At 44.1% G+C, this 27,603-nt stretch overlaps 1 protein-coding gene across 7 annotated transcripts in view; it reads left to right on the forward strand.

Annotated features, from left to right (window-relative positions):
- CPLANE1 (ciliogenesis and planar polarity effector complex subunit 1) overlaps positions 1-27,603 on the forward strand; it is a 154,217-nt gene that overhangs the window by 11,845 nt on the left and 114,769 nt on the right. For all 7 annotated transcript variants that reach the window (XM_068250647.1, XM_068250680.1, XM_068250697.1 and 4 more), the window contains exons 4-12: positions 1,005-1,124; positions 2,984-3,219; positions 5,389-5,495; positions 6,111-6,267; positions 7,127-7,230; positions 12,174-12,356; positions 18,266-18,521; positions 20,438-20,593; positions 26,634-27,370. In XM_068250647.1, the coding sequence (XP_068106748.1) occupies positions 1,005-1,124; positions 2,984-3,219; positions 5,389-5,495; positions 6,111-6,267; positions 7,127-7,230; positions 12,174-12,356; positions 18,266-18,521; positions 20,438-20,593; positions 26,634-27,370 (2,056 nt within the window). The remainder of the gene's footprint in view (positions 1-1,004; positions 1,125-2,983; positions 3,220-5,388; positions 5,496-6,110; positions 6,268-7,126; positions 7,231-12,173; positions 12,357-18,265; positions 18,522-20,437; positions 20,594-26,633; positions 27,371-27,603) is intronic.

The following is a 27,603-nucleotide window of genomic DNA, read 5'->3' on the forward strand; positions in this document are numbered from 1 at the left end:
ACTGAGAAATAATGATTTTTTTTCTTTTTTTTTCTGTTTTTCTCATTAAAATGCATTTAGAATAAAAAAATTCTTAGCAAAATGTACTATCCACAGAAAGCCTAATTGGTGGCGAAAAAAACGAGGTATAGATCATTTTCTTGTGATAAGTAGTAATAAAGTTATTAGGGAATAAAAGGGAGGAGCGCTGACAACTGAAAATTGCTCTGGTCCGTTAGGATAAAAACCCTTGGGGGTGAACTGGTTTAAAGGAAAAATCCATGTACTTCTCAGTTTAGGTTTGTTTTTAATTTAAAGTGAACCTTAAATGAAAATAAACTGATGAGAAACCATAATATTGTAATATATAAAACATATTGTATAATATATATTGATAATATTGTTTTGTCTCTGCTCAATGACAGTGTTTCTGTGTCTCAGAGAGCTAAAATATATGAACTACCGACCTTTTTTTTTTTTTTTTTTTTTTTCTACTCCCTGCAGTGAGAAGCTATTTTCTGCAAACTGATGGTAGTGATGCGGTGCAGCCCTCCTACTGCATGTAAAAAAAACAGGTCTGCAGGGAACACAGCGTTAGTACACGGTGTTTCCTATATGGCCACCAGCCAAGCAGGAAGTGACGAGCACTTGAGATCACTTCCTGCTTCGGGTATGCGGAAGCGTATTGTAAAAATGCGCATGCGCGACGGAGCAACGCAACGTTTAAAAAAACCCTGCGTTACCATAGAGTAACATGACTTTCTGGCCGACGCAGATGGCAGTGGGTCTTGCATGGTATCGTAGTTCTGCGCAGTGTGCCGCAGCGTGGGAAGTATGAACTTCCCCATAGGGTTACATTAGGCTGCGTCAGCAGTTCGGCAATTTGCCATTTCGCTCCGCGCCAGTGTGAAAGGGCCCATATTGTCTGTTACCCACTACCACGTTCAACTGTATCTTGTACAGGTATGTGCAGAGGGAGAGCAGAATCTATTCTTTCATGAGCCTTTGTTGCTCTCTGCCTGCAGGAGCTTGGCTGGCTGCTCTGAATGTGTCTGGGGAGCTGTCTCTATGGAAAAAGGATTTGGACTGTCTGCTGACTGTACCAGCTGTTCCTGAGATCTCCCAGGTGATTGCAGTAGCACAAGGTAAGCAAGTGGCTGGCAAGTCAGTACTGTGTTCAGTAGGGGGAAATATAAAAAAAAATCTAACTCTGTCCATCCGGATTCAGTTATATCTACAGTTAAAGGGAGGGTTAACGGGGAAATAAAAATACTAATCCACTTACCTGGGGCTTCCTCCAGCCCGTGGCAGGCAGGACGTGCCCTCGGCGCCGCTCCGGAGGCTCCCGGTCTTCTCCGGTGGCTCACCCGACCTAGCCAGGCCGGGTTCCAGGTCGGGCTCTTGTGCGCTCCGTGTGTCTCACGCGGTCGCGCTGATGTCATCGGATGTCCTACAGACTGTACTGCGCAGTAGTTGTGCGCCTGCGCAGTACAGTCCGTAGGACGTCAGATGACGTCAGCGCGACTGCGTGAGACACACGTTGGAGCGCTTAAGAGCCCGACCTGGAAGCCGGCCTGGCCAGGTCGGGTGAGCCACCGGAGAAGACCGAGAGCCTCGAGTGGCGTCAAGGGCACGTCCTGCCTGCCACGGGCTGGAGGAAGCCCCAGGTAAGTGGATTAGTATTTTTTATTTTTTTAGACATCTCAGTGGATCTTCCCTTTAAAGGACCACCATTGCGAAAAATTGTACAATTTAAAATACTTGCAAATAAGTGGTTTTTTTTTTTCCAGGGTAAAATGAGCTTCAAATTACTTTTCTCCTATGTTGCTGTCACTTACAATAGTTAGTGGAAGTCTGATGGAACTGACAGGTTTTTGACTAGTCCAGCTCTTCATGGGGGACTCTCAGTATTTTATTTATTCTTTATAAAAGCACTCCCTTGAAAGGATTAATACATGTCCTTTAGGGCTGGTTCAGACGGACGTCTGCGTAGCGTCGCGTCTGGGGGCGTTGCGGCTGCGCGGACAGGCTTTCAGTAGGTCGCGGTCGCGGTTTTTTTCCCCGTAGGGGAACATTAGCCGTCGCGGTTGGCCGCTCCCTAGAAGCTACATGTTGCTTCCAGGGGCAGCCCGAACGCTCGCGAAAATCGAGACTCGAACGCCGCGTTCGGGTAAAAGCGCGCAAAAGCTCGGTGTTCACCTGAATGGGAGCGTTTACCGCGACGGTCCGAACGCTTGCGGTAAACGCTCCGCAAGCGTCCGTCTCAACCAGCCCTTATGTGGCTGGTTCCTGCTTGGAGCTGTGTGTCCTTCATGGGGCTGGTCGCTGCTTGGAGCTGTGTGTCCTTCATGTGGCTGGTCGCTGCTTGGAGCTGTGTGTCCTTCATGTGGCTGGTCGCTGCTTGAGGCTGTGTGTCCTACATGTGGCTGGGCGCTGCTTGGAGCTGTGTGTCCTACATGTGGCTGGTCGCTGCTTGGAGCTGTGTGTCCTTCATGTGGCTGGGCGCTGCTTGGAGCTGTGTGTCCTACATGTGGCTGGTCGCTGCTTGGAGCTGTGTGTCCTTCATGTGGCTGGGCGCTGCTTGGAGCTGTGTGTCCTTCATGTGGCTGGGCGCTGCTTGGAGCTGTGTGTCCTTCATGGGGCTGGTCGCTGCTTGGAGCTGTGTGTCCTACATGTGGCTGGTCGCTGCTTGAGGCTGTGTGTCCTACATGTGGCTGGTCGCTGCTTGAGGCTGTGTGTCCTACATGTGGCTGGGCGCTGCTTGGAGCTGTGTGTCCTACATGTGGCTGGTCGCTGCTTGGAGCTGTGTGTCCTTCATGTGGCTGGGCGCTGCTTGGAGCTGTGTGTCCTTCATGGGGCTGGTCGCTGCTTGGAGCTGTGTGTCCTACATGTGGCTGGTCGCTGCTTGAGGCTGTGTGAAACACGGACGTATTGTGTGATGGATATAGTTATACTAGTGATGTCTCAGTGCACCTTGTTCCAGATCCTGTTTGTCTCATTTTAGAAACCTCCTTGAAGTTGTACCTCTTTGTATCTGGAGATGGCAGCAGAGTTCTCCTGGCCACTCACACAGGATGTGTCTACATGTGGGAAAGCGCAGAGGAGAAGACTCGGCTTACTTCTCAGAAAAACCGGCTCCTTACAGGCCGGTGGACTAAGGTTGATCCTCAGGATGCCCTTCCATTCCCTGACACGGCCGATAAAGAAGCTACAATGAATGCCATATTTTTGAAAAATGAGGTAGACGTTGTTTTCCTCTTCATGTGCCTCTAGAATTCATATTTTCTTGCCTCGGGGGCCACTTTAAAGTGAACCTGAAGTGGCCATAAATTTATGAGATAGTAACATTTTGGAAACATAATGGAGTGTTGTACACATCAGATATTCAGGGATGGTGTATTCAAATCCTTTTTGCAGATAGATAACGCAGGAGTTAAAGCTCCCAGCGTAATTCAATATCCTCAATTATGCCACTTTGTTAGATCCTGGTTTGGCCGGGTTCACATTGCAAGAGCTTTATAAGCACAAGTAATATGAAAAGCTCTTGGTAATGCAATGTTATGGATGATTTTTATGAAATCACATTGCTCCAGTGAGGTCACACACCTAGCATTGCATTAGCAAGAGCTTTTATAATCACAAAGCACTTAGACTTATTTCACATTACCAAATGCGTGCAGGAGCCAATTTCCTGCGGGAAGTTGCGGTGGGAAGCTGATTAGCAGCTGTAGTTCTAATTTACCCAATGGGAAAATGACGCGGCTGGATATTACGAAGCTCCCAGATGCGTTAAAACGTAAGGCTCTGGAACGCTTCGTCTAATGTGAAAGTTAACATGAAAGTCAAACTCTCATATTCCCTTTCTGAACGCAAACTAGGAGTGATCCGTCAAAACGCACGGGTCAGCTCCTAGTGTGATAGAACTCTTAGAAAAGCTCTTGCAGTGTGAACCAGCATTGATTGATGTCAAGTTTGAAACATTGAGGGTCAGGGGGCAGATAAGACAGAATGACCACTGCTGAGGGGGCTGATTGCAGATTGGAGAGAGTAAATTACTTCAATGGCCTAGGGGTGGAGCTTAGCAGGAATTTGTGGGTGAAGCTTTGCGGCTGTCTCCGGCGTCCCAGTCAAGCAGACTGTTGTGACGCCTGGTCAGTGTAGTGGCCGGCCCTGCTCGCACGTCCCCAACAGACCTGGAGCAGCCCTTGTCATCAGCATGGAGGGCAGAAGAAAATACAATTCTGTCGCTGCAGTCTTTCACCTTCACAGACTTCAACAACTTCCTCCCGCATTGACTTGAATCGTGCCACGACAGAGACAGATCCTCCGATCCCAGTTGCCACCCGACACCAGTGAGCAGCTCCTATGTTCCAGGAAGTGACTTCCTGGTGGAGCCGCTCACTTCTCCTCCTCTGCTCACTGGTGCAGGAGCCCGAAGGCTGATGGGATCAGAGAGTCTGTCTCTGTCATGGCATGATTCAAGTCAGTGCGGGAGGAAGTTGCTTCTGCCAGGAGTTCAGTTTCTTCTAAAGTCTGTTGCTGGATGAACAATGTGTTTAGGAGGAAAAGCTTGGCACCAGATGCTGGCAAAGAGGATAAGGATTGCAGGTGATCGGAAGACATGTGCTTGTCAAAGTCTATCATGCATGAAAAAGATCAGGAGAAAGAAGGAGGCAATGTGCCTTAACACACCTTTATTCCAATTCAACGAACATCACAGACAGCGAGTGCAGTTGGTGTAAGGTAGCGAGCCTGACAGCCGTTTTGCGTACTAACGCGTCATCAGAGGCACTAACCTAGTTAATTAGTTACTGGTTAGTGTGTCTGATGATGCGTTAGTACGTGAAACGGCTGTCAGGCCCGCTACCTTACACCAACTGCACCCGCTGTCTGTGATGTTCGCTGAATTGGAATAAAGGTGTGTTAAGGCAGTGCCTCCTTCTTTCTCCTGATCTCTCCTGATCTCTTTCATGCACAGCAGCTGGATGAACTTTCTGTACTCCATGCTGATGCCAGGTGGCTGCTTAATGTCTGTCAGGGATTTGCAAACAATTAAAGTCTTTAAAGCTCTCCATTCAGCCCACTTAATATGGGCCCCCTGGTTCTTGCTAGGCCCTAGGCAAGTACGTTTGTTGTCTTGTCCTTAATCCAGCCCTGCTGTCAGGATGCTTTGCACTGTGTCATGCAGCAGATGTCTGTGGGAACTAATGATACATTAGGTCTCAGGAGGATATGGTTTTAGTAGCGCACACTAGGATGATGTACATAAGGCTGCTAGAAATGCAACCTTCATGTCTGTTTTACATTTATTATAAAGTTAGGTTTGCTTTGTACCTCAGTACTTGTAGTACAGCAGTGTTTAACGGAGTGTAAGGTGGTATTCATGTTTTATACCTGTTTGCATTGCAGGTTATAGGAGACTGCTGTTTGTGTACATTTGTCTTCTACTCTGGAACACGGCTGATGATGACGTTCCTCTCCCTGCGCTGGATAGAGGGAGAGCAGAAGTACAACAGGTATGCACTGTTATATACATGTTTTGTAGACTTTTTGTTTTTGTTTTTTGTTTTTTTCAACTATTCTTGCAGTGCTATTTAAAGTGTGCCTATCCCTGGAGAGTCATGAAAGCATTTAGCATCTAGTTTCTAAATGCACCCATAACCCTCGGCTTAGCCGGCTTCCCCTTTGTCTTTGTGCCCAACATCCCCCCCCCCCCCAACCCCCAGGCAATAGGGCTGAAGACTGACATAGGGATGGAGCCGCCGCCGGGACAGGTGAGAGATTTCAAGGCAGCTGAACAGCCATAGGGGGGGGGGGTCTGGCAGTGTGGGGGCCCTGGGAGCTGACTTTCATAGGGAAAAGGAGCATTCAGGGGGAGACCACCTGTGCGGTCCGGCAACGTGGGGATCTGATGTTGATGCTCCCGTGTGACTGAAATCGGCCATGGCTGTTGTAGAAGTGTATGTTATAGTAATATTGAATAATAACAAATACTTCTGTAGCACTGATATGTTTGTAGAAATGCTTTATTAAAAATGGAATTCCCCTTCAAATATTTGAATTTCTCCACTTGTAATAGGCATTCTTCTCAGCAGTATAAATGATATAACAGAGCTACTCTCTTATTACAGCGTGTCCCCCTACCATGTACACTGGGCACAGCAGGACTGCTCTCTGGATACTTTCCATCCCACCTGTGAGCCAGTCAAGTCTAGAGGAGCGCTGGTGGCTGCATTCTCCAAGGATGGCTTACTGCTGGCCCTGGCAGTGAACCAGAAAGACCCCAAGGTACGTTGCACATAATGGGATGTTAAAGAGGAATGTTAGCCAAAAAGGGGAAAAAATAAATTGATACATTGCAAAGTGAGAAGTTAAAAAATAGAAGAGAGATCAAGAAATGATCGATAGGCGCTATGTAATTTGTACCTGTTGTTTGATTCACAATCAGCCTGCACGGCATCATCTTTACTACTGGCAGACATGAAAAAAAACAGACAGCACCAACTTCCATTAGCTATAACCACACTCCCTAACACTGCGATGGGCTAAAAAGTTACACACACACACATGCACACTTTGCTTGGCAGTTGGAAACAGTGGTTATTTCACACAATGCAACAAGGCTCACAGACAGGAAATTGTCAAGACCTTACATCAATGCAAACAGTCAGGATGCCGGGGTCCTCACCCACCCAGGCTTCACACACCTGGTCCGCCGGTGCTCAGACACTCCGTGGCTCACCACTCCACCAATATGTCACAACAACAAAGATTCGAGGTCGGCACTCCACTGGCGATAATAAACTTGCGTTTATTGAAAAAGTTGCAAACACAACATGTTTCCTTCCTCAAGTGTGACTTGAGGAAGGGGGTGACCCCGAAACATGTCGTGTTTGCAACTTTTTCAATAAACGCAAGTTTATTATCGCCAGTGAAGACCTTACATCACACTGTGGGAAGGGTTTCACCACAATATCAGCCATACAGACCCCCCTGATGATCTAATTGAGAAAAAGTAAAGATTTATCATGGGAAAGGTACTGATTGGGTTGAAGTTCAATCCTTGGTTACAGATCCTATTTAAGATGTGTGTTATGGAGGTGCAAGTGACATATACTTCAAATGTACATTGTGTCTGATTTTACAGGCAACCTGTGTCATCTTTGTGAACACCATGAACTTTGTCACTGTTTATGGCAATCTGCGGGGTTGTGGCAGCAGAAATCAGCAGATCCCATCCAGATATTTAAGGTTGGTATAAGTAAACCCATCTTTAATACTACTCATAAGCCCCCATATGTACTATAGATTGTGGTTGTCCAAAAACAAGCAGGTCTAAAGCTGTGTACACACGTCACATAAAAATCTTTGAAAATGAGTAATCAATATGCTGCATAGGTTTGGCAGGGAGGTTTGAACAACAGATTGTTCTAACTATGGTGTAAAGGTGCGTACACACATGCGACTATAGTCGTTTGAAACGATCGTTCCCCGATCATTTCAAACGACGATCGTTTGAAAAAAAGCAGCTAACGACTATTAAGTCTAACGACTGATGAGCTAGATCGTTCAAAACGAACTATCTAGCTTGGCGGATTTTTCCCAACGACGATCGTTTGCAAAAGTAGCACATTGTTGGAAACGGTCGTTCGTACTAGGCTTGACATGTGCATTTCATTATTTCTCCATGGAACTTTTCATTTTTATGCACAAGCGCAGTAGTTGCTTTATGTGATGTAACGTTCGTTTTAACGATCTGATCGTTACACACCTTTTAAAACTAACTTTACTTAGGTCGTTCTTTCTTCAATTAAAAGTTTGTTCGTCGTTCATAACGAACGATCGTTGTCGCATGTGTGTACGTAGCATAAGACTCTAGAAATGCTATATTATGAATTTATCTCCAAACTATCATTAAAGTGAACCTCCAGACTAAAAATCTACTCAGCAGCACTAAAAAGGCTTGGTGTTTCTTTAACAGTTTCACAGAATCAGAACTTTGTTTTTCTTACATAAGCCTTATTTTTAGCTGCACAAAAGCTTAAGCTCCACCCCATCAAAGAAAACTGCCTGGGCATTTTTCCCTGATGCTGTGCAAAGCATGATGGGATTTCCTATGTTGTTCACGTTGCCTAGCAACTGGGAGGGGTGATCAGCACACAGGACAGTTGGAACTGTGTCTCATGTTCCGTCACTTCCTTTCAACCAAAAAGATGGCTGCCCTCATGAAATCACAAACATTTGCCTGTTCTTTTAAAACAAGGTGGGTAAGAGATTATATTAACTATCTATTTTAATTAACATAACTTATGTTAATGTAACTTAGGCTGAAGTTCCTCTTTAAGAGATTTCTTTTTCATTGAAGTACCCTGCCTCCTTACAGTACAGTATTTCATACACAAACTGGCACTTACTTGTAAATTTTACATTTATTTCAAGATACAACCAAGAAGCCAATGTTTCAGGACCGCTCCAGATCCCTTTATCAAGGCTAACAATTACTTAATGGCAACAGTCTTATCCTCCGTTTAATACATGTCACACACATGGCGCTTGTTCAGGGGGAGATCACCTCGATGCACACATGGCTGTCATGTACAGCATACTTTGGCTTCTTGGTTGTGTCTTGAAATGTTGGGTCTTCAAATTTTAAAGTGCCAGTTTTTTGTCTGAAATAGTGATTATGTTGGGAGGCATCATCCTCCTGTATTGGCTGAAGCACTTCTATCCTCCACATTGTGGCCACACCATTAACGAGTGCAAGACAACTCTTACTGCTATCATTAGCGAATTGCAACAAACACAATTGCTCACTCCGAGCTAGAATCATTTCCTGCCTTTATGTGGTCAGCAGACGCCAGTCAGCCAATCGGGTGTACTATCATACACCCTTAGCCTGCTGTACCAAATCTAGCAGGAATTGCATAAATTAGCGTTCAGGTGGGAGGCTTCGTTTGGACGCAATCATAGATTGCATCGGTTACAGGGACTCCCCGTGTAGGCACATCTTCCACACGGTCCCCTCCCTATTAGCGAATGCAAGACAACTCTTACTGCCGTCATTAGCGAGTGCAAGACAACTCTTACTGCTATCATTACCGAATACAAGACAACTCTTACTGCTATCATTAGCGAGTGCAAGACAACTCTTACTGCTATCATTAGCGAGTGCAAGACAACTCTTACTGCTATCATTACCGAATACAAGACAACTCTTACTGCTATCATTAGCGAGTGCAAGACAACTCTTACTGCTATCATTAGCGAGTGCAAGACAACTCTTACTGCTATCATTACCGAATACAAGACAACTCTTACTGCTATCATTAGCGAGTGCAAGACAACTCTTACTGCTATCATTACCGAATACAAGACAACTCTTACTGCTATCATTAGCGAGTGCAAGACAACTCTTGCTGCTATCATTACCGAATGCAAGACAACTCTTACTGCTATCATTAGCGAGTGCAAGACAACTCTTACTGCTATCATTAGCGAGTGCAAGACAACTCTTACTGCTATCATTAGCGAGTGCAAGACAACTCTTACTGCTATCATTACCGAATACAAGACAACTCTTACTGCTATCATTAGCGAGTGCAAGACAACTCTTACTGCTATCATTACCGAATGCAAGACAACTCTTACTGCTATCATTAGCGAGTGCAAGACAACTCTTACTGCTATCATTAGCGAATGCAAGACAACTCTTACTGCTATCATTACCGAATACAAGACAACTCTTACTGCTATCATTATCGAGTGCAAGACAACTCTTACTGCTATCATTACCGAATACAAGACAACTCTTACTGCTATCATTAGCGAGTGCAAGACAACTCTTACTGCTATCATTACCGAATGCAAGACAACTCTTACTGCTATCATTAGCGAGTGCAAGACAACTCTTACTGCTATCATTAGCGAGTGCAAGACAACTCTTACTGCTATCATTAGCGAGTGCAAGACAACTCTTACTGCTATCATTAGCGAGTGCAAGACAACTCTTACTGCTATCATTACCGAATACAAGACAACTCTTACTGCTATCATTAGCGAGTGCAAGACAACTCTTACTGCTATCATTACCGAATGCAAGACAACTCTTACTGCTATCATTAGCGAGTGCAAGACAACTCTTACTGCTATCATTAGCGAATGCAAGACAACTCTTACTGCTATCATTACCGAATACAAGACAACTCTTACTGCTATCATTATCGAGTGCAAGACAACTCTTACTGCTATCATTACCGAATACAAGACAACTCTTACTGCTATCATTAGCGAGTGCAAGACAACTCTTACTGCTATCATTACCGAATACAAGACAACTCTTACTGCTATCATTATCGAGTGCAAGACAACTCTTACTGCTATCATTACCGAATGCAAGACAACTCTTACTGCTATCATTATCGAGTGCAAGACAACTCTTACTGCTATCATTACCGAATACAAGACAACTCTTACTGCTATCATTAGCGAGTGCAAGACAACTCTTACTGCTATCATTACCGAATGCAAGACAACTCTTACTGCTATCATTAGCGAGTGCAAGACAACTCTTACTGCTATCATTAGCGAGTGCAAGACAACTCTTACTGCTATCATTAGCGAGTGCAAGACAACTCTTACTGCTATCATTAGCGAGTGCAAGACAACTCTTACTGCTATCATTAGCGAGTGCAAGACAACTCTTACTGCTATCATTAGCGAATGCAAGACAACTCTTACTGCTATCATTACCGAATACAAGACAACTCTTACTGCTATCATTATCGAGTGCAAGACAACTCTTACTGCTATCATTACCGAATACAAGACAACTCTTACTGCTATCATTAGCGAGTGCAAGACAACTCTTACTGCTATCATTACCGAATACAAGACAACTCTTACTGCTATCATTATCGAGTGCAAGACAACTCTTACTGCTATCATTACCGAATGCAAGACAACTCTTACTGCTATCATTACCGAATGCAAGACAACTCTTACTGCTATCATTATCGAATACAATACAACTCTTACCGCTATCATTAGCGAGTACAAGAAAACTCTCACTACTATCGTTACAGCACCAGTTATTGCTGGCAGGAGGTGAGGAAGGTACTTGAGACGCTTATATAGGTACATTCTAGGAAAGCCTGGTGCCTAGTGAATTTTCCAACACGTGGTGTATTTGTTACATCAAAAATAACTAATTGGTGGCGAACTTGCTGAGAGCTTTTAGTGGCCACAAAAGAGGGGAGGGGGTGGGTGGGGAGACCTTTTTGAGGCCTGGTGGAAGTAACTTCATACTTTCCTTCTACTCTCATGACTCTGCCACTGGGGTTGTATAAGGAGGAGGAACCAAGTGTGCATCCTTGTTAGCAGAGCTTGGTTTACTTCAGTCTAGTAACAGGGCTACCCTTAGCGAGGGCTTCTACATGTTCCACTTCATACATAATGGTTAAAGAAGCACAACCCGACAAATACTGTATAATGAACCTTACTAAAAGTGATATTTTGCTCCAAAATGTTTCTGAAAGGGATCTTAAACTGAGAAGGATATGGATTTTTTTTTTATTTTGAAGTAATGCCAGTTGCCTGACTCTCCTGCTGATCATGTGTCTCTCATACTTTTAGCCACAGCCCCTCAACAAGCATGCAGATCAGGTGCTCTGACTGAAGTCAGACTGGATTAGCTGCATGCTTGCAGGGCCGGGCTGAGGCATAGGCTGGAGAGGCTGCAGCCTCAGGGCGCAGTGTAAGAGGGGGCGCACAATTCATTCAGCTGTCATTCCTAATTGTGTTTGAAGCAGAAAGAAATAAGAAAAGGGGATACATGACAGTGACTGCAAGCCAGATAACTAGAGATTAAGGTGTTTGGGAGGTTGTGAGCCCTGGGGATCCTCTTAGTCAGTGAGTGACAGCTGGGGTGAGAGGGATGGAGGGGCGCACTTTGGTGTCTCAGCCTTGTCCCGGCTCTGGCTGCTTGTTTCAGGTGTGTGATTCAGGTACTATTTCAGCCACAGAGATCAGCAGGACTGACAAGCAACTGGTATTGTTTAAAACGAAACATCCATATCCCTCTCAGTTAAGGTTCCCTTGAACTTTTCAGTGCCATTTTTTGTCAAGTCTGTTTTACCCTCATCTAATGGTCTGTACGCTCCAATACACTCATTACTTCTGCCTCTTTTCCTTCTCAGGTCCTACTGGGTGGGGGACATGGCGTGGACAGCGGACAGCCTATTCCTGGTCTGTATGTTGAAAAGGGGGTCCCTACTTTTATTAACACGACTGGGAGAGCTCCTGACTCTGACAACGTCTGGATGTAGCGTTGAATTTGGTCCTGCAGAATTCATCCCTCTTCACCCCTTAATAACCTACAGGTTAGTTTTCAGGGGAATTTCCTGCAGGATATACCGATTCATGTTTCTCTGTACATTCTGTTTAAAGGACCACTATTGCAAAAATTAGTAACATTTTAAATACATCCATATAAATAAAATTCTCCCAGAGTAAAATGCATTAGAAATGACCATTTTTCCTATGCTGCTGCCAGATACAGTAGATAGTAAAAAGCTGACAGATCTAACAGATGTTTGACTAGTCCCTCTCCTCATGGGAGATTCTCCAGTATATATTCTTTATAAGAGCACCCCCTGGATAGGATCTATGCAAATATGTCAACCAGCTTCTCTACTCATTTGCGCTCTAATTTGGCAATTGGCCTGAGCATCTGCAAGTGCTTTTGAAAAAAAAGAAATAGCCAGGAATCCCCCATGAGGAGATGGACTAGTCCAAAACCTGACTGTCAGATGTTCCCTGCCTACTGTAAGTGACAGAAGAATAGGAAAAAAGTATTTTACGGTGCATTTTTTCTGTAAGAAACATACATTTAATCAGTTAATGTTTTGCATACTACTGTATCTACGCCCCAGAGACTTCATCTTGGCTTCAGGGGCATAGATATACGTATTTTGCCGCGACTGCGCACATTCCCGCTTGCGTTCGCGTTGTCGTTCGTTAGCCTGGAGATCTGTGAATGGGAACGCAGTTCCCATTCTCTGCTCTGACTGCCCGTGATCAATGAGATGTCGTTTTCATTGACTAAACAGAAAGCAAAAGCACTGGTAGCATGTGTATGCAATAAAAAAACACACAATTAAAATAAACTGGGGGACATCTAGTGGGCAAATAGTAAAATTACACCTACATACACATCCTATTTTATTGAAATACCCATTACGGTAATTATCCCCTTACCTCCTCTCCCATTAGTCACCAAAATAAAACCTTTACATTAAAAAACAAAAACATTACATTTAAAAAAAAAACACATAAATAGTTTCCTTGGGGACTCAACTTTTTAAATATATTATGAGGGTATATTACTGTTAGTGACAGACACAAAACTAAAAAATATACAAATAAAATATGTGGGTTTTAATTACGGTAGCGCGGATTATTTTAAAACTAGAATGGCTGAAAATAGAGAAATTAAATTTTTTTTGTATTACTCTCATTAGAATACATTTTAGAAAAAAATAATTCTTCCCAAAATGTGCAACCCAAGGAAAACCTAATTAGTGGTGAAAAAAACAAGATATAGATAATTTTTGTTGTTATAAGTAGTGATAAAGTTATTAGCGAATGTAAGGGAGGAGCACTGACAGGTGAAAATTGCTCTGGTCCAAAAGGGGGAAAACCCCCTCTGTGGTGAACTGGTTAATATGCATTCATCTTAAACGTTACATTATTTTGTGATAGTTGTCCTGTAATGTGAACGTTCTATGCTTCTGTGGTTATTATACAGAATTACCAATCCTATTCTCCCTCGCGGTCTCTCTCACTGTACTGGATGGGTGATATAGGGATGTGATTGGCTGCTGATGGCAACATGAACTGTCTTCACACACTTCCATAAGGCTGGTTTCTGCTGGACAGTCCAGGAAAAATCATTTCTATAACTTGTACTTTATCTTGTAAACAATGCCAGTTGCCTGGCAGCCTTGTTGATCTTCTGGCATAAGAAGAGCCTGAGTCAAAACCCTGGAACAAGCATATGGCTAATCCAGTAAAACCTGAGTCAGAGTACCTGATCTGCTGCATGCTTGTTCAGGGTCTATGGCTATAAGTATTTGAGGCAGAGGATCAGTAGGACAGCCAGGCAACTGGTATTGTTTAAAAGGAAATAAATATGGCAGCCTCCATATCCCTCTCACCTCAAGTGTCCTTTAAATTGTAGGTTTAACTGGTTGATATTTAATTGATGGTTTTTGGTTTTCAGGACAGACTTGCCTTTTCTCCCATCACATTTCTAGCTTTGCTGTATCCATTAACTATCCTGTGGGCTCATTTCTTGTTTTCTCTGTGTTGTTTCATGTCTGTCTATCCATTTATTCTTCTTCTTTCCTCATTTTCTCATTCTAGCTTCCTTCTCTCTCTTGTTCTGTCTTGGTGGCATTACATTACATCTTAATGTAAGTATGAAGTCACTGGCTCTTAATACAGCTCTGCAGTGATGAAGTGCTGTGTGCTGGCTTGGGGTATTCACAAAGTGTGTGTGTGTGTGTGTGTGTGTGTGTGTGTGTGTGTGTGAGCTCTGTGTGTGTGTGAGCTCTGTGTGTGTGTGTGTGTGTGTGTGTGTGTGTGTGTGAGCTCTGTGTGTGTGTGTGTGTGAGCTCTGTGTGTGTGTGTGTGTGTGTGAGCTCTGTGTGTGTGTGTGTGTGTGTGTGTGAGAGCTCTGTGTGTGTGTGTGAGAGCTCTGTGTGTGTGTGTGTGAGCTCTGTGTGTGTGTGTGTGTGTGAGCTCTGTGTGTGTGTGTGTGTGTGTGTGTGTGTGTGAGCTCTGTGTGTGTGTGTGTGTGTGTGTGTGCTCTGTGTGTGTGTGTGTGTGTGTGTGTGTGTGTGTCTGCTCTTATCCCTCCACCCTGCCAGTACTGTAAATTAATCTTCAGGGAGAGAAGGTTGTGTGACTGTGCCTTATATCAATAAGGCTGGTTGCACACCTATTAACTGGTGGCTGACTAGTGTAATGGTTAAGGGCTCTGCCTCTGACGCAGGAGACCTGGGTTCGAATCTTGGCTTTGTCTGTTCAGTAAGCCAGCACCTATTCAGTAGGAGACCTTAGGCAAGTCTCCCTAACACTGTCTGCTACTGCCTATAGAGCGCATCCCAGTGGCTGCAGCTCTGGCGCTTTGTCCGCCAGGAGAAAAGTGTTTGTCTTTGTCTTTAATTGCGGTGCAATAAAATCTGCCTTCATCTGACCCTATGCCACAGTGTGCCGACAGGGTCATATGCATAACACTGCCCCCCAGCTAGTGACGTACTCACTGATGGTCAGGAAGTATGTCACTAGAATTCCTGTTGGGCTGTGCATGCGCGCCGATCGGCACTCCTGTCGTGCACGCTTACTGCGTCGCTCATTGACTTGCATTGCAATCCGTGCGATAGGCATGTGGTAACTGCGCTGCAGACTTTGCATCGCGATTGCAGCAGTTTTGGTACTTCTGATGCACCCTGCGAACTGCGCAAGTCTCCATAGACTTACATGGCCCTTGCGGCAAGAAAGCTTTACACGGTGCGACGCAGCGCGCAAGTGTGCACGGGGCCCAAAGGAAACCTGTAGGGGAAAAAAGTGCCCAAAATGGGTACTCACCTTTTGGCAAGGGATCCTCCAGAGGCTTCCCCTATTCTCGTCCACCAGGCCATTCCAGCGCTGCTCCAGAGCTCGTGGACAGCTTGTGCATGAATAGTAGCACTGCTATTTCTGGTGGAGCCCAAGCAAGTCTGTGCTTCTGCGCAGGCACAGTGCGACTACCCTCCGTATGCTTGGTGGAGGAAGACTCGGGAAGCCTCTAAAGGATCCAGAAGTTTCTCCCTCCCAAGGTAAGTATCATTTTTTTATTTATTTGTTTTCTTTTCTATGTCACAGGTTTAAGGCTTTTAAATAAAGTTATTTCTATATTGTATAATACTATACATTGGTTGCATTATTAGTGGGATGGGCAGCATAACTGGAGAGAAAATTACGTTTTCAAAGTGGTTTTGAAGCCCATGAGCAATAGTGATGAGCAATAGATGTGATTGAGGACAAGCCATCTCTATCTGTAACTGAGCTGTCACTTGGCTCTGTCTTTGTGGACTGCTGATGCATTAAACTTGTAAGTTTCACGCTTCTGAAATGAACCTGCTGTGTTGGACCTGGCTTACCAGGTTATGTACCCGAAAGACCAGAAGAAAGGTGTACCACTTTGGGACTTTTTTTTTTTTTTTTCGTTAAACAAAGGTTCGTTTATTTGAAAATAAAACAGGTTACAAGTATAATATTACACTGTATTAAAGCAGATGATTTACAAGGGGCATTCAAAGTTAAAGCATACAATATACATTGCATTATGCTGAAATGTACCGTGGTTACATATGAAATCTGAATACTAATCAAGAGAAAAACAAATAAAACAAAACAGGCCTGACATATGCGTTATTTCTTTAGAACCAATGGTGTTCCTATAGATTTTTGACAACAAGGCTATAGTGGGAGCATTAATGAAGTGGCTCTAGACATGTGGGCTTTCATTCCATCGTTCCCAGATTTGTATAAATTTATTGGGGCATTTTCTATGTTTATATACCAGTTGTTTGTATGGTAGTGACTTTTTGATGCGTTATTTCCATTCTGATAGAGTAGGGCTAGTGGGTGACATCCATTTAGAGGCTATGCATTGCTTGGCTGCAAAAAAGAGTTTCATTAAGAAAGATTTTATCAAATTTATTTACTTCCTCATTAATAATGTTTAGGATACTAATACTAATACTTTAATGTCAAGTGACACCGGTGAGCCCATCTGGTCGTGTAAGAAGTCTACTACCTGTTTCCAGAATCTTGCAAGTGGAGGGTATTCCCATAGCATGTGTAAAAAGGAAGGCTTGTACTTATTGCATTTGGGGCAATTGGGAGAGGAATTAGGAGAGTATTTAGCTATTTGGGATGGCAGGAGATAGCATTGATGCATGATATACAGTTGGGTTAGTCTATCCCTTATACAAGGTGAAATGTATTTAGATACTTCAAGACATTCCTCCCAGTCTTCTTCATCTACCTCTAAGTCTAAGGTGTTCCATTTATCTCTGGCTATTTCCATTTGTTTGTGGGCTTGTGGTTGTAGGAGTAATGAGTACAGAGTACCAATTTGGTGTTTGACGGGTCCATCTTTGATGTTTTCCAAAATCAGAGAAGTGCCGTCAAGGGAAAGCCAGTGCGGAATTGTGCCTTTAGGGCGTGTGATAGTTGCATGTACATAAACTCAAATTTAGGTGGTAGTGAATAAGTTTCTTTTAGAAATAACAGCGGGGCCAGTTTTGAACCTTTAATAATTTGTCCCAAATAATGTATTCCCTTGTCTGCCCAGAGTTTAGTGTTATGCAGTTTGAGTAATTCTGGCAAAGAAGGGTTGTCCCAAAGTGGGGTGTAGTATTCCCAGATCTTAGTGGGAAGAATTTTAGTCGATCGCGTCCATATGCTGGCCGCCTGTTGCAGGATTGTATTTTGAGGGTTATGTTGACATAAGGTACCTGTCAAAAGGGCAAAGGGCAGATTACGGGATCTATTCGTGGCTTCAAAGCCCAGCAGTTCTGGAGCATATGGAGATGGGTCAATGAACCAGTTGGAAATGTGTTCAAGTTGTGAAGCTATATAATATAATAATGGGACTGGGAGAGCTAAGCGCCCTGCCTCAGAAGGACATTGCAAGATGGTGTATTTTAGTTTTTCACGTGACTTACCCCATACTATGGAGAGGAAAAATGAATTAAGTTTTTTTTAAAAATGGCATAGGGATAAATATTGGGGAATTATGGAGAATGTACAGAATTTTGGGAAGGAGAACCATTTTAATCAAGTTTATTCACCACTTTGGGACTACTTAACTCCATCTGTAATTGAGATATTACTTTAGGGTGTACTTCTCCTTTTATAAAGAAATAAATATCTATGTTTTGCAGTGGCTGGATTGTGTAATGGTTAAGGGCTCTGCCTCTGACACAGGAGACCAGGGTTCGAATCTCAGCTCTGCCTGTTCAGTAAGCCAGCACCTATTCAGTAGGAGACCTCAGGCAAGTCTCGCTAACACTGCTACTTCCTATAGAGTGCGTCCTAGTGGCTGCAGCTCTGGCGCTTTGAGTCCGCCAGGAGAAAAGCGCGATATAAATGTTATTTATATCTTGTCTTGTTATGTTATTTATTTGTCTTGTCTTGTCTTTTGTTGTTGTTTTTTAATCTGCGTATTTGTTTTCAGGCCACCTGTATCCATCTTGGATAACCACAACCCCAATGACTCTCTGGGCTCTGTGACTTCAGAGGCTGATTTAATGAGACAAAGATTTTCTGTCACTTGTCACCCCCGCTTACCGTACCTCATTGTGTCTGATGGTTATATGGTGACCGCCCTCCGCTTCACCCAGAACATGTCACCATATTACTTCATGAAGGCTTTACTGCTGGACGCAGCCCAGAGACTGGAGAATGTTAGACAGAGCCTGCAGCTGGGGAAGGTGAGAGACGTCTGATGGAAGCTGACATTAAAGTGAACCTTAAAGAGGAACTCCAGCCTAAAAAAACATACTGTAATTAAGTTGCATTAGTTATGTTAATTAAAATAGATAGGTAATACAATCTCTTACCCACACTGTTTTAAAAGAACAGGCAAATGTTTGATTTCATGATGGCAGCCATCTTTTTGGTTGAAGGGGGTGACAGGGAGCTTGATGCACAGTTCCAACTGTCCTGTGTCCTGAGCACCTCTCCCAGTTGCTAAGCAACGTGAATACCAACATAGGAAATCCGATCATGCTCTGGACAGCATCAGGGGAAAAAAAGCCCGGGCAGTTTTCTTTGATGAGTGGAGCTTAGCTAAAAATGATGCTTGGGTAAGAAAAACAAATTTCTTATGCTGTGAAACTGTTAAAGCAACATCAAGCCTTTTCAGTGCTACTGAGTAGATTTTTAGTCCGGAGGTTCACTTTAACTGTAATAAAAAAAAGATTTTACCTTGTCAGAGACTTCAACCAACCCCCTGCAGCTGCCCTGTGCCTATGCCGTCACTAAGCAAACCTCCCGTCCCGCAGTGCCGTATTTTCCTTCTGAAGTTTGGCTCTGGTCTGCGCGCCTCCTAATCGCACTCTTGTGAACAGGGGGTTCTGTGCGTGCACAGTATGAAAAAATCCAGGACAGGCGCGGCTGCGCATTCCTAGTGGCTCATCGGTCGGCTGGAAGAGGATCTCTGCGGGGGACTGGAGGGACCCTAAGTGACAGCACTGGTACAGGACGGCTGCATGGGGTTGGTAGAACCTCCAGATAAGTTAAACCCGTTTAATGCAGTCATAGCAACATGAATACAAAGATGTATACCTCAATAAATGTGCAGTTCATGCAAGACAGCCCAAGAATTTCAAACATTTCTGGGAACTGGAGGTTTTTTTTCCAGGAAGAATGGGCAGCTTTACCATCTGAGAAGATAAATCCACAACTACCACAAAATCCTTCAATCTGTCATTAATGTTAAAGGGTACACAGTATTGAGAACGGGGGTATGTACACTTTGGATTAGGGTCATTTGGATATTTTGGGTAGTGATTATGCTTTAAATAGAGTAAACACAATTGTTTGACAATAAATGGCTTCAGCCAACCACTAACCATGAGTGAAAGGAAAGTTTCTGCGTTATTTGTAATCTATGAAAAATGGTTAAAGGGACACTTAAGTCAAACAAAAAAAATGAGTTTTACTCACCTGGGGCTTCCAATAGCCCCCTGCAGCTGTCCGGTGCCCTCGCCATCTCCCTCCGATCCTCCTGGCCCCGCCGGCAGCCACTTCCTGTTCCGGTGACAGAAGCTGACAGGCTGGGGACGCGAGTGATTCTTCGTGTTCCTGGCCACAATAGTGCCATCTATGCTGCTATAGCATATATCATATACCATATAGCAGCATGGAGGGTGCTAATGTGTCTGAAGAATCACTCGCGTCCCCAGCCTGTCAGCTCCTGTCACCGAAACAGGAAGTGGCTGCCGGCGGGGCCAGGAGGATCGGAGGGAGATGGCGAGGGCACCAGACAGCTGCAGGGGGCTATTGGAAGCCCTAGGTGAGTAAAACTCATTTTTTTTGTTTGACTTAAGTGTCCCTTTAAGGAATCATAAATTAGGCCAAGGTATGTAAACTTATGAGCACAACTGTAGGTAGCCAAAGGTGGCCCCCAATATAGTTAGCCAAAGGTAGCCCCCTCCCTAGTAAGGATAAAAATTACATTACACATATTGTCACACAGAGCAGTTTGGAGGGGTCCAGGCAAATGGGTTTAGCCTCTAATTTGAGGCCTAGCTGGCCTGTGTGAAACAGTCCAGTGTTGGTATATGCCTATCACGTTACACATTTGAATACATATCATTAACTGCAATTTGTTTATTTTCTACAGCCAAAAAGAAATGGTTTTAAATTGCGATCTCTAGCTTCTTTAAAAGCCACTTTATTAAAAGATGGTGAGAAAGCTCCATCATCCGTGATGTCTACAGTGCCAAGTTTCCTGCAGGATGAGGAAGAGTTGTGTGGCCATCTTGAAAGGTTACTGCAGGTAAAGGGACACATGGTTGGTGTTTCATGTTCTGTCATGTGAGGGAGGAGTGATGATACAATATTGGCTTCAATTCATCAAAGGGTGTTCGATAACAAAATCCCAGTCCTTAAAATACCGCATTCGGTATTTTACACTTCACTGTGCTAATTCATCAATATTTTCACACATGTGGTAGAGGTTCGTTAAGTTACCGAAGTACTACGGCTTCAGTTCATCAAAGGCTGTTCGATAACAGCAGAGTAGCTTGGAATGTCCTTGTGTTGTTACAAGCTGATAACAATAGAAGGCATCCAGACATCCCTTTACATGTAAACGTGTTATATTTACTGTTACTTATACTGCCTCTGCTGCTTTGAATCTGTCCATCAGTGTTTCTTAACATTTTACTTATTTGCCACAACGTAGATAAACTTCCTGGAGACATTACAAATGCCATGCTTGGTGATTTCACCACTTGCATCTTTGCATATTCAAACAGGGACTCAAAGGGTTACACCACCGAAGGACATCTGGGGATATCTTTTGTCCCGTTCTCTCTGCTCACTGCCTGGGGGGTCTGGAAGCTTGTGTGGAGAAGCCTGTGTGACCTATCAGCAGCACTTGCAGGAGAACAGGGGCTGTTTCTATTGGCTGCCTGCTCCTGCTAATCATGAAAACATTCACACAGAAGGCTTTCCAAGCCTGTAACGACAGGGGAGAGCTGGAGATAATCACCATCACCGAATGTGTTAGCGAATGTGGTAACCTTGATGAATTAACATTTACTGACATTTGTTGACATGTGTTGAGCACATGTCGGTAATTTATCTCATTGCTCTGTCATTTCAGCTTCTCATTCGGTAACAGCTTTGATGAATTAACATTTTCGAAAGTGCTCCGTTAAGTCAGCTGTTTTCAGCATTACCGAATGCGGTAATGCTTGATGAATTGAAGCCATATTCCCTAAACAATAATGCGCAAGACTTACCAGCTGAACTTGGCAGGGTCTTTTCTTCCTCCCCTTTTGCACTAATTTTCCATGTAAGATTGTTATATGTTCCTTTTTATGATGTATTCTACATCTCTGCATAACGTGGTAGCACTTTATAAAAAGATAATACTAATAAATATGGTTAGATCCATTTACAGTTTTATCTAAAATTCATTGTGGTAATGTACAGAATCAAAATTAGAAAAAGCTGTCTCTGTCCAAATATTTATGGACCTAACTACAAAAATAAAGGCTGGGATTACAATCCTTATGGGTAGTATTGGTTAGATTACATTTAGCCAGGGGCGTAACAATAGACCCTGCAAGGGATGCAACTGCAGGGGGGCCCAGAAGCCACAGGGGGCCCAGTTCTGTGATACTGAAAACTAAGGCCAAGGAGAGAAAAAAAAACTTTCTGCTCTTTGCACAGTTGTTCTAATGACTGCATCTGCTCATCCACTGATAAGGAATCATACAAAGTTTTGCAGACAAATATTTTTAGACAGTCCCTATTCCATGTTCAGCAGACTCTTGTGTACAGCTTGTTCTACTGTGTCCTGTAGTGATGCTTGAAAAGTCTGGGCACGGAGAGATGGCAGAAAGGGGCCCCATCCAATATTTTGGATTTTTGTATGCATACTTTCAGCAATGTATGGATAAAGTATTGGGGCTTGATTCACAAAGCCGTGCTAACTGTTTAGCACGGGTGTGCTAAACAGTTAGCACGTGAAGTGCCGTTCGCGGACTTTTGCGCGCGCAAAGTGCCGCAATTCGCGCGATCTCAGACTTTTGCGCGCAAATGGCCGCAATTCGCGCAAATCGCGTCAATTTTTTTTTTTTTTTCCTTTTTCACAATTAAAGTTTATTGAAAACCAAAATTAGTAACAGTACAAGGTGAGTATATAATAATTCTGCCTTATTCAATGGACAAACAGTCTACTCGGAGATAACATATCCAGGCATGAGAAGTCCAAAGCAGTTTACATGTAAATGGTTAGGATATATGTACATGAACCTCAGCCATTTGTAGTATTACAGTTGCCTCAAAAGAGGCAGATCACATCTTGAGATACATTGGCACAGATTAAGCAATTTTAACAATAACTAAACAGTTGTCTAAGATACCTCAGTATTAAAGATATTTATCATAGGGCCAATTCCGTCTCATATGCCGGCATACGGAGGGAGAGAAGAAGAGGGAGAAGGGGTAAGGGATAAATATGGAGACCGGCACAGGAGCGAAGAACTATCCCGTGGATTGAAACTGAGGGACCGCATATGTGATATCCCACGTAGGTGCGGCCTGGATAGACGCACCCACCACTAGTGTGGGAAAGGAGGTCAGTGTATAACCACACACTGTGTGGAGGCGTGATAGGCGTTCAAAAAGAGTGAATGCGAACTATCACCAAAAAACAAATAGAGATAACAATTTGAACATGAAAAACCCGCTAGTCCCGCCAAATTGACACTGAAAAAATGTTCTTAACCGTCTCAGGTTCAGTCACCTCGGGGAGCTCCATTAATTTAGGTTTCTTTCATGAATATAGAATCAGTTTGAGCTATATACTACTTTCAAGTCAAGCAGGAGAACAAAACAATCTAACCAGGTTTGTATCGATCCCACATAGGATATAGCCAGGGGGTGAGAGAAACTGAAGTGCTTTTGTATAACATATCTTAACTGTCTATTAGTAAGTCCCTAGTCTATCCGTCTCTCTTCTCAGAATGGGCACAACCTGATGCCATGTTGTGACTCACAACCAACTGTTTTAAATCTCTCTTAGATCAATAACACATGCATATATATATAGTAAACATCATCCTGAGAACATTGATTGTAATCATAAGGAATGGGGGGGGAGGGAGCGGGAATAGGGATGTGGGGAAGAAGGGAAGGGGCAGGGAGAGAGGATTTATAATCCAAACAATTTCTATCTGATCGACACGACTGATAAGAGCAGTATAATAATGCAGATATTTGTGACTATACAGTATGCTATAACCTTGTACACCGGAGGGCCATGGATGACATATGGGCCAGGTCTCCAGGAGTAAGGTGATGTTGCGTCCAAATTAGCAGATAGAGAAATCACTGTGGAAATGGGGGTATGGGTGGGGGGGTTGTTGTGCACATCGTTGCGTGGAGGGAGGCCAATAGATCAAATAAGGTTGAGTTTGTAAAGACCCAGCCCTCAGTCCTCTTCGCTTTGGTCCGGGATGCTCTGGGACGGTGTTTGGAGTCTCTTGGCTGCTGGGAAGGACTCTCTAGTGGGGGAACAGTCACGGTTACCTGACTCACGGCGCAGTTGAGGTTTCTCTCCTCTGAAGGCAGCAGGGTTGGTGACTGTAGGGTCACAGTCCCAGTCAGGTAATTTGATTGTTGGGATGCCCAGATCTGTGCAGAACTCAGAGAGGCCCTCTACAGAGCGTAACATGTGGGTCTTGCAGCCCTGGCTCACCGTGAGCGCGAAAGGGAAACGCCATCTGTAGGCCAGGCCTCGCTCCTTTAAAGCTTGCAGTAGTGGTTTCATAATACGTCTTTTGGATAAGGTAATCAAAGATAAGTCCTGGTAGAGATGTATTTGCTTCTCATTGAATAAAATCTTGTCCTGGTTTCTCGCAATGCGCATAATGTCCTCCTTTAAGTTAAACGATGCCAGACAGCAGATAATGTCTCTAGGCTGATCCCCCTCTGTACCTCGAGGTTTTAAGACCCTGTGTGCTCGGACAAACTCAATTAGCGAATCAGCTGGGCGATCTAAAAGTTTGTTAAAGATGGTGAATAAGGCCCGCTGAATTTGGTCCGGTGCTACCGACTCAGGGACGCCTTTAATCCGGATATTATTCCTCCATCCGCGATTGTCTAGGTCCTCTATGAGGCGGGTGTGTTCGGCTAGACGTGTGTTATGGCGGCTTGTCGTTTGTTTGAGTGAGACAATCTGGGAATCTCGCTTGGCGCCATTTGATTCTAGGGCCAGTAATTTATATCCAAGTGCGGCTACCTCCATGCGGACCTCCGCTATTGCTGCATGCAGAGAGGATTTAATGTCTTCTGCTAGCGCTTTAAAGTCTGCCAGCATGGGAGAGCGTGGTTGTTTGCCACTGACCTGCGAGCTTGTAGGTGGAGGCGAGTCCGTAGGAGCCTGTGTAGTTTTAGGTTCCTTGGTCGGCGCCATCTTGGAGGCCTGGTTGTTTAACCACTGCGATCGGAATATCTCCGGTACCGTCTTTTGGATCGGTGCGGGAGTCGAGCCTGTATCCACTGTGGTCTCTTGTTGTCTGCGGGAGCTCCTCATAGCAAGGGGAACGGTTGTTGAACGCTGGTAATTTAAGCTTCTGGCGGGTCTAGAGCGGGAGCTCAAAGCTCAAGCAGCCATCTTCATGAAGCGCCAAGCCACGCCCCCCGAATCGCGTCAGTTTGCGCGCGCAACAAGTCAGCGAACGGCACTTCACGTGCTAACTGTTTAGCACACCCGTGCGAAACAGTTAGCACGGCTTTGTGAATCAAGCCCTTTGTGTTTTTCTGCACCTGCCTTGGTTGTGAGATCTGTGTAGATAGGCTAAAAGTCCTCTGCAAAGTCCTAATTAAGGCCTTTTAAGAGCTCTTAAAGGGATACTGTAGCGGGTCGGGGGAAAATGAGTTGAACTTACCTGGGGCTTCTAACGGTCCCCCGCAGACCTCCTGTGCCCGCGCAGCCGCTCACTAATGCTCCGGCCCTGCCTCTGGTTCACTTCTGGAATTTCAGACTTTAAAGTCTGAAAACCACTGCGCCTGCATTGCCATGTCTTCGCTCCTGCTGATGTCACCAGGAGCGTACTGCGCAAGCACAGACCATACTGGGCCTGCATAATACACTCCTGGTGACATCAGCTGGAGGGAGGACACGGCAACGCAGGTGAAGTGGTTTGCAGACTTTAAAGTCTGAAATTCCAGAATTGAACCGGAGGCGGGGCCAGAGCATCAGGGAGTGGCTGCGCGGGCACAGGATGTCTGCGGGGGACCATTAGAAGCCCCAGGTAAGTTCAACTCATTTTCCACCGACCCCCCCCCCCCTCACTACAGTATCCCTTTAAACTACCCCATTAATTACTCAATTTCCTGTTGGTTAATTGATCAACTTTATTATCATCTACAGTGTGGTTGATCGAAAGTATATCATCCAGCGGCCACACACTGCAAGAGAGGTCCTATGCAATTCTTTTTCACTAATCAATATGAATGATGTTGCGCCTCTGTGCTCTAAAACTAAAAATTCTGTGTCTGTCGATCAAAATCATGTAAACAGTAGCTGATTCCTTTATGATCAACCAATAACTTCCATCCTTTTGAAACAAATAAATTGGTCGATTTGATGCGATAAAATTAGCAAATCAGAAGGTCAGTTGAACAGGAAAATTGACTAATGTATGGGCACCTTTAAAATATTGTTTAACAGGCTCCACGCCTGTCATTTTTCTAATGATAAAGTTGGTAAAGCGGTGAAATCTTGCACCTGGTGGCACTTGTAAAACTTGACATTACCGCGAGAATAATAGAGGCATCAACAAAGGATAAAATAGCTAAAAACTGTTTTAAAAGGAAGGAAGTGGGTGGACTCGCCTCCCGCAGGTATATAAATGACCAGGCAGAATGAGCCATTATAAATATAACCTTGACATTTATTAAAACAATTCTCCAAATGTGCAACGCGTTTCACGGGCCAACATCCCGCTTCATCAGGCAATCGAGTGTGGAGAACATTAACAGCTGTATTGCACTGTCCACGTTATGATTCGTGTGAATTTTATAAAGGAAAAGCAGAAAATCCAGAATAGGATTTTCTGCTTTTCCTTTATAAAATTTGACGGTCTCTTTGCACTTTCAGAGATTTCTTCTCTTCCTGTCTAGACAGAGAGGTTCTGATCCCTTAAAACAATATCATAAGCTAAACTATTTTCCCAGTGAATTGGGCATTTAACTAGTTAATGCAAAATGGGCATTTTAAAATGTCCTGTTTTTACCATTCCTGCAGGTTCCAGTTGATTTTACAGTGTTAATTAAGCAGGACTGTTTTCTCTCCCTAGGATGATGATGATGAGGATTGTGATGATCAGGAGTATTTGAAATACATTGCGCCATCAGACAGTGCCATAGGGAAAGCTGATCAAGGCAGGCTTGAATTTGCATCCATGTTTGATACCATCCATGCCAGTGACCACAGTATGGGAAAGAGAGACCTGCTCAGCGAGCTTCAGAACATCAGAAGAACGTTACTCACGGCTTGGACCACTGGAGTGACTATGAGGAATACAGCAGAGACAAATACTCTGTTACACTACACTGTGGGCTGCCTGACACATTTCTTGTCACTTTTTCAGAGTCCTAAGTGTCCGAGGTTAAAATCTGATAAGCACTATAAAAATTCTGGAAAAGGAAGTACTCTTTGGGCTACTTACATTGCCATTCTTTATCAGTGTCTGGCTGCTCTGCACTGGGATGTGTCTCCCCAACAAGCCATTGGGCACATGATCAAATTAACCTCAGAGGCCGTCAAGCTGATCCTCGTCCAACACAGTCAGCTGTATTCCAAGAGTCTGGTGGAGAGTTTCTGCTTGCTCAAGACGGTTTCCCAGAGCCTGAGTGCAATATACCTCTTACATTTTGAGTCTATGCCTACAGCAGTGGGCGGTTCAACCAACCTTGATGTTGTAAAGACCCCTGTGTTTGAAGCACCTCTACAAGCAACTAAAAGGTCATTGGTGCATTATGTTTTCAAAGAGCTCCCAAATGCCGTGGCTTACAGGGAGAATTCCGAGAAAAGGTACAGTGTGTATTTATAAGACCAAAAAGTTGGGATTTGAATCTTAAAGGCCCATATCTTATTCATTTTTCTTCTGAGTTTTTTTCATAGAGAGATTTTCAAGCCTTTCCAGTAAAATACCTTTTCAAGCAAACCTGTGAGATCCACAAAAATCTAGATACCATACGTAGTTCGGTAGAGGGAAGCCTCTGGAGGATCCACCTCCTCTTCCTCACCACTGATCCAGAGCTGGG

The sequence above is a fragment of the Hyperolius riggenbachi genome, chromosome 1, assembly GCF_040937935.1.
Source record: "Hyperolius riggenbachi isolate aHypRig1 chromosome 1, aHypRig1.pri, whole genome shotgun sequence".
NCBI classification, from domain to species: Eukaryota; Metazoa; Chordata; class Amphibia; order Anura; family Hyperoliidae; genus Hyperolius; species Hyperolius riggenbachi.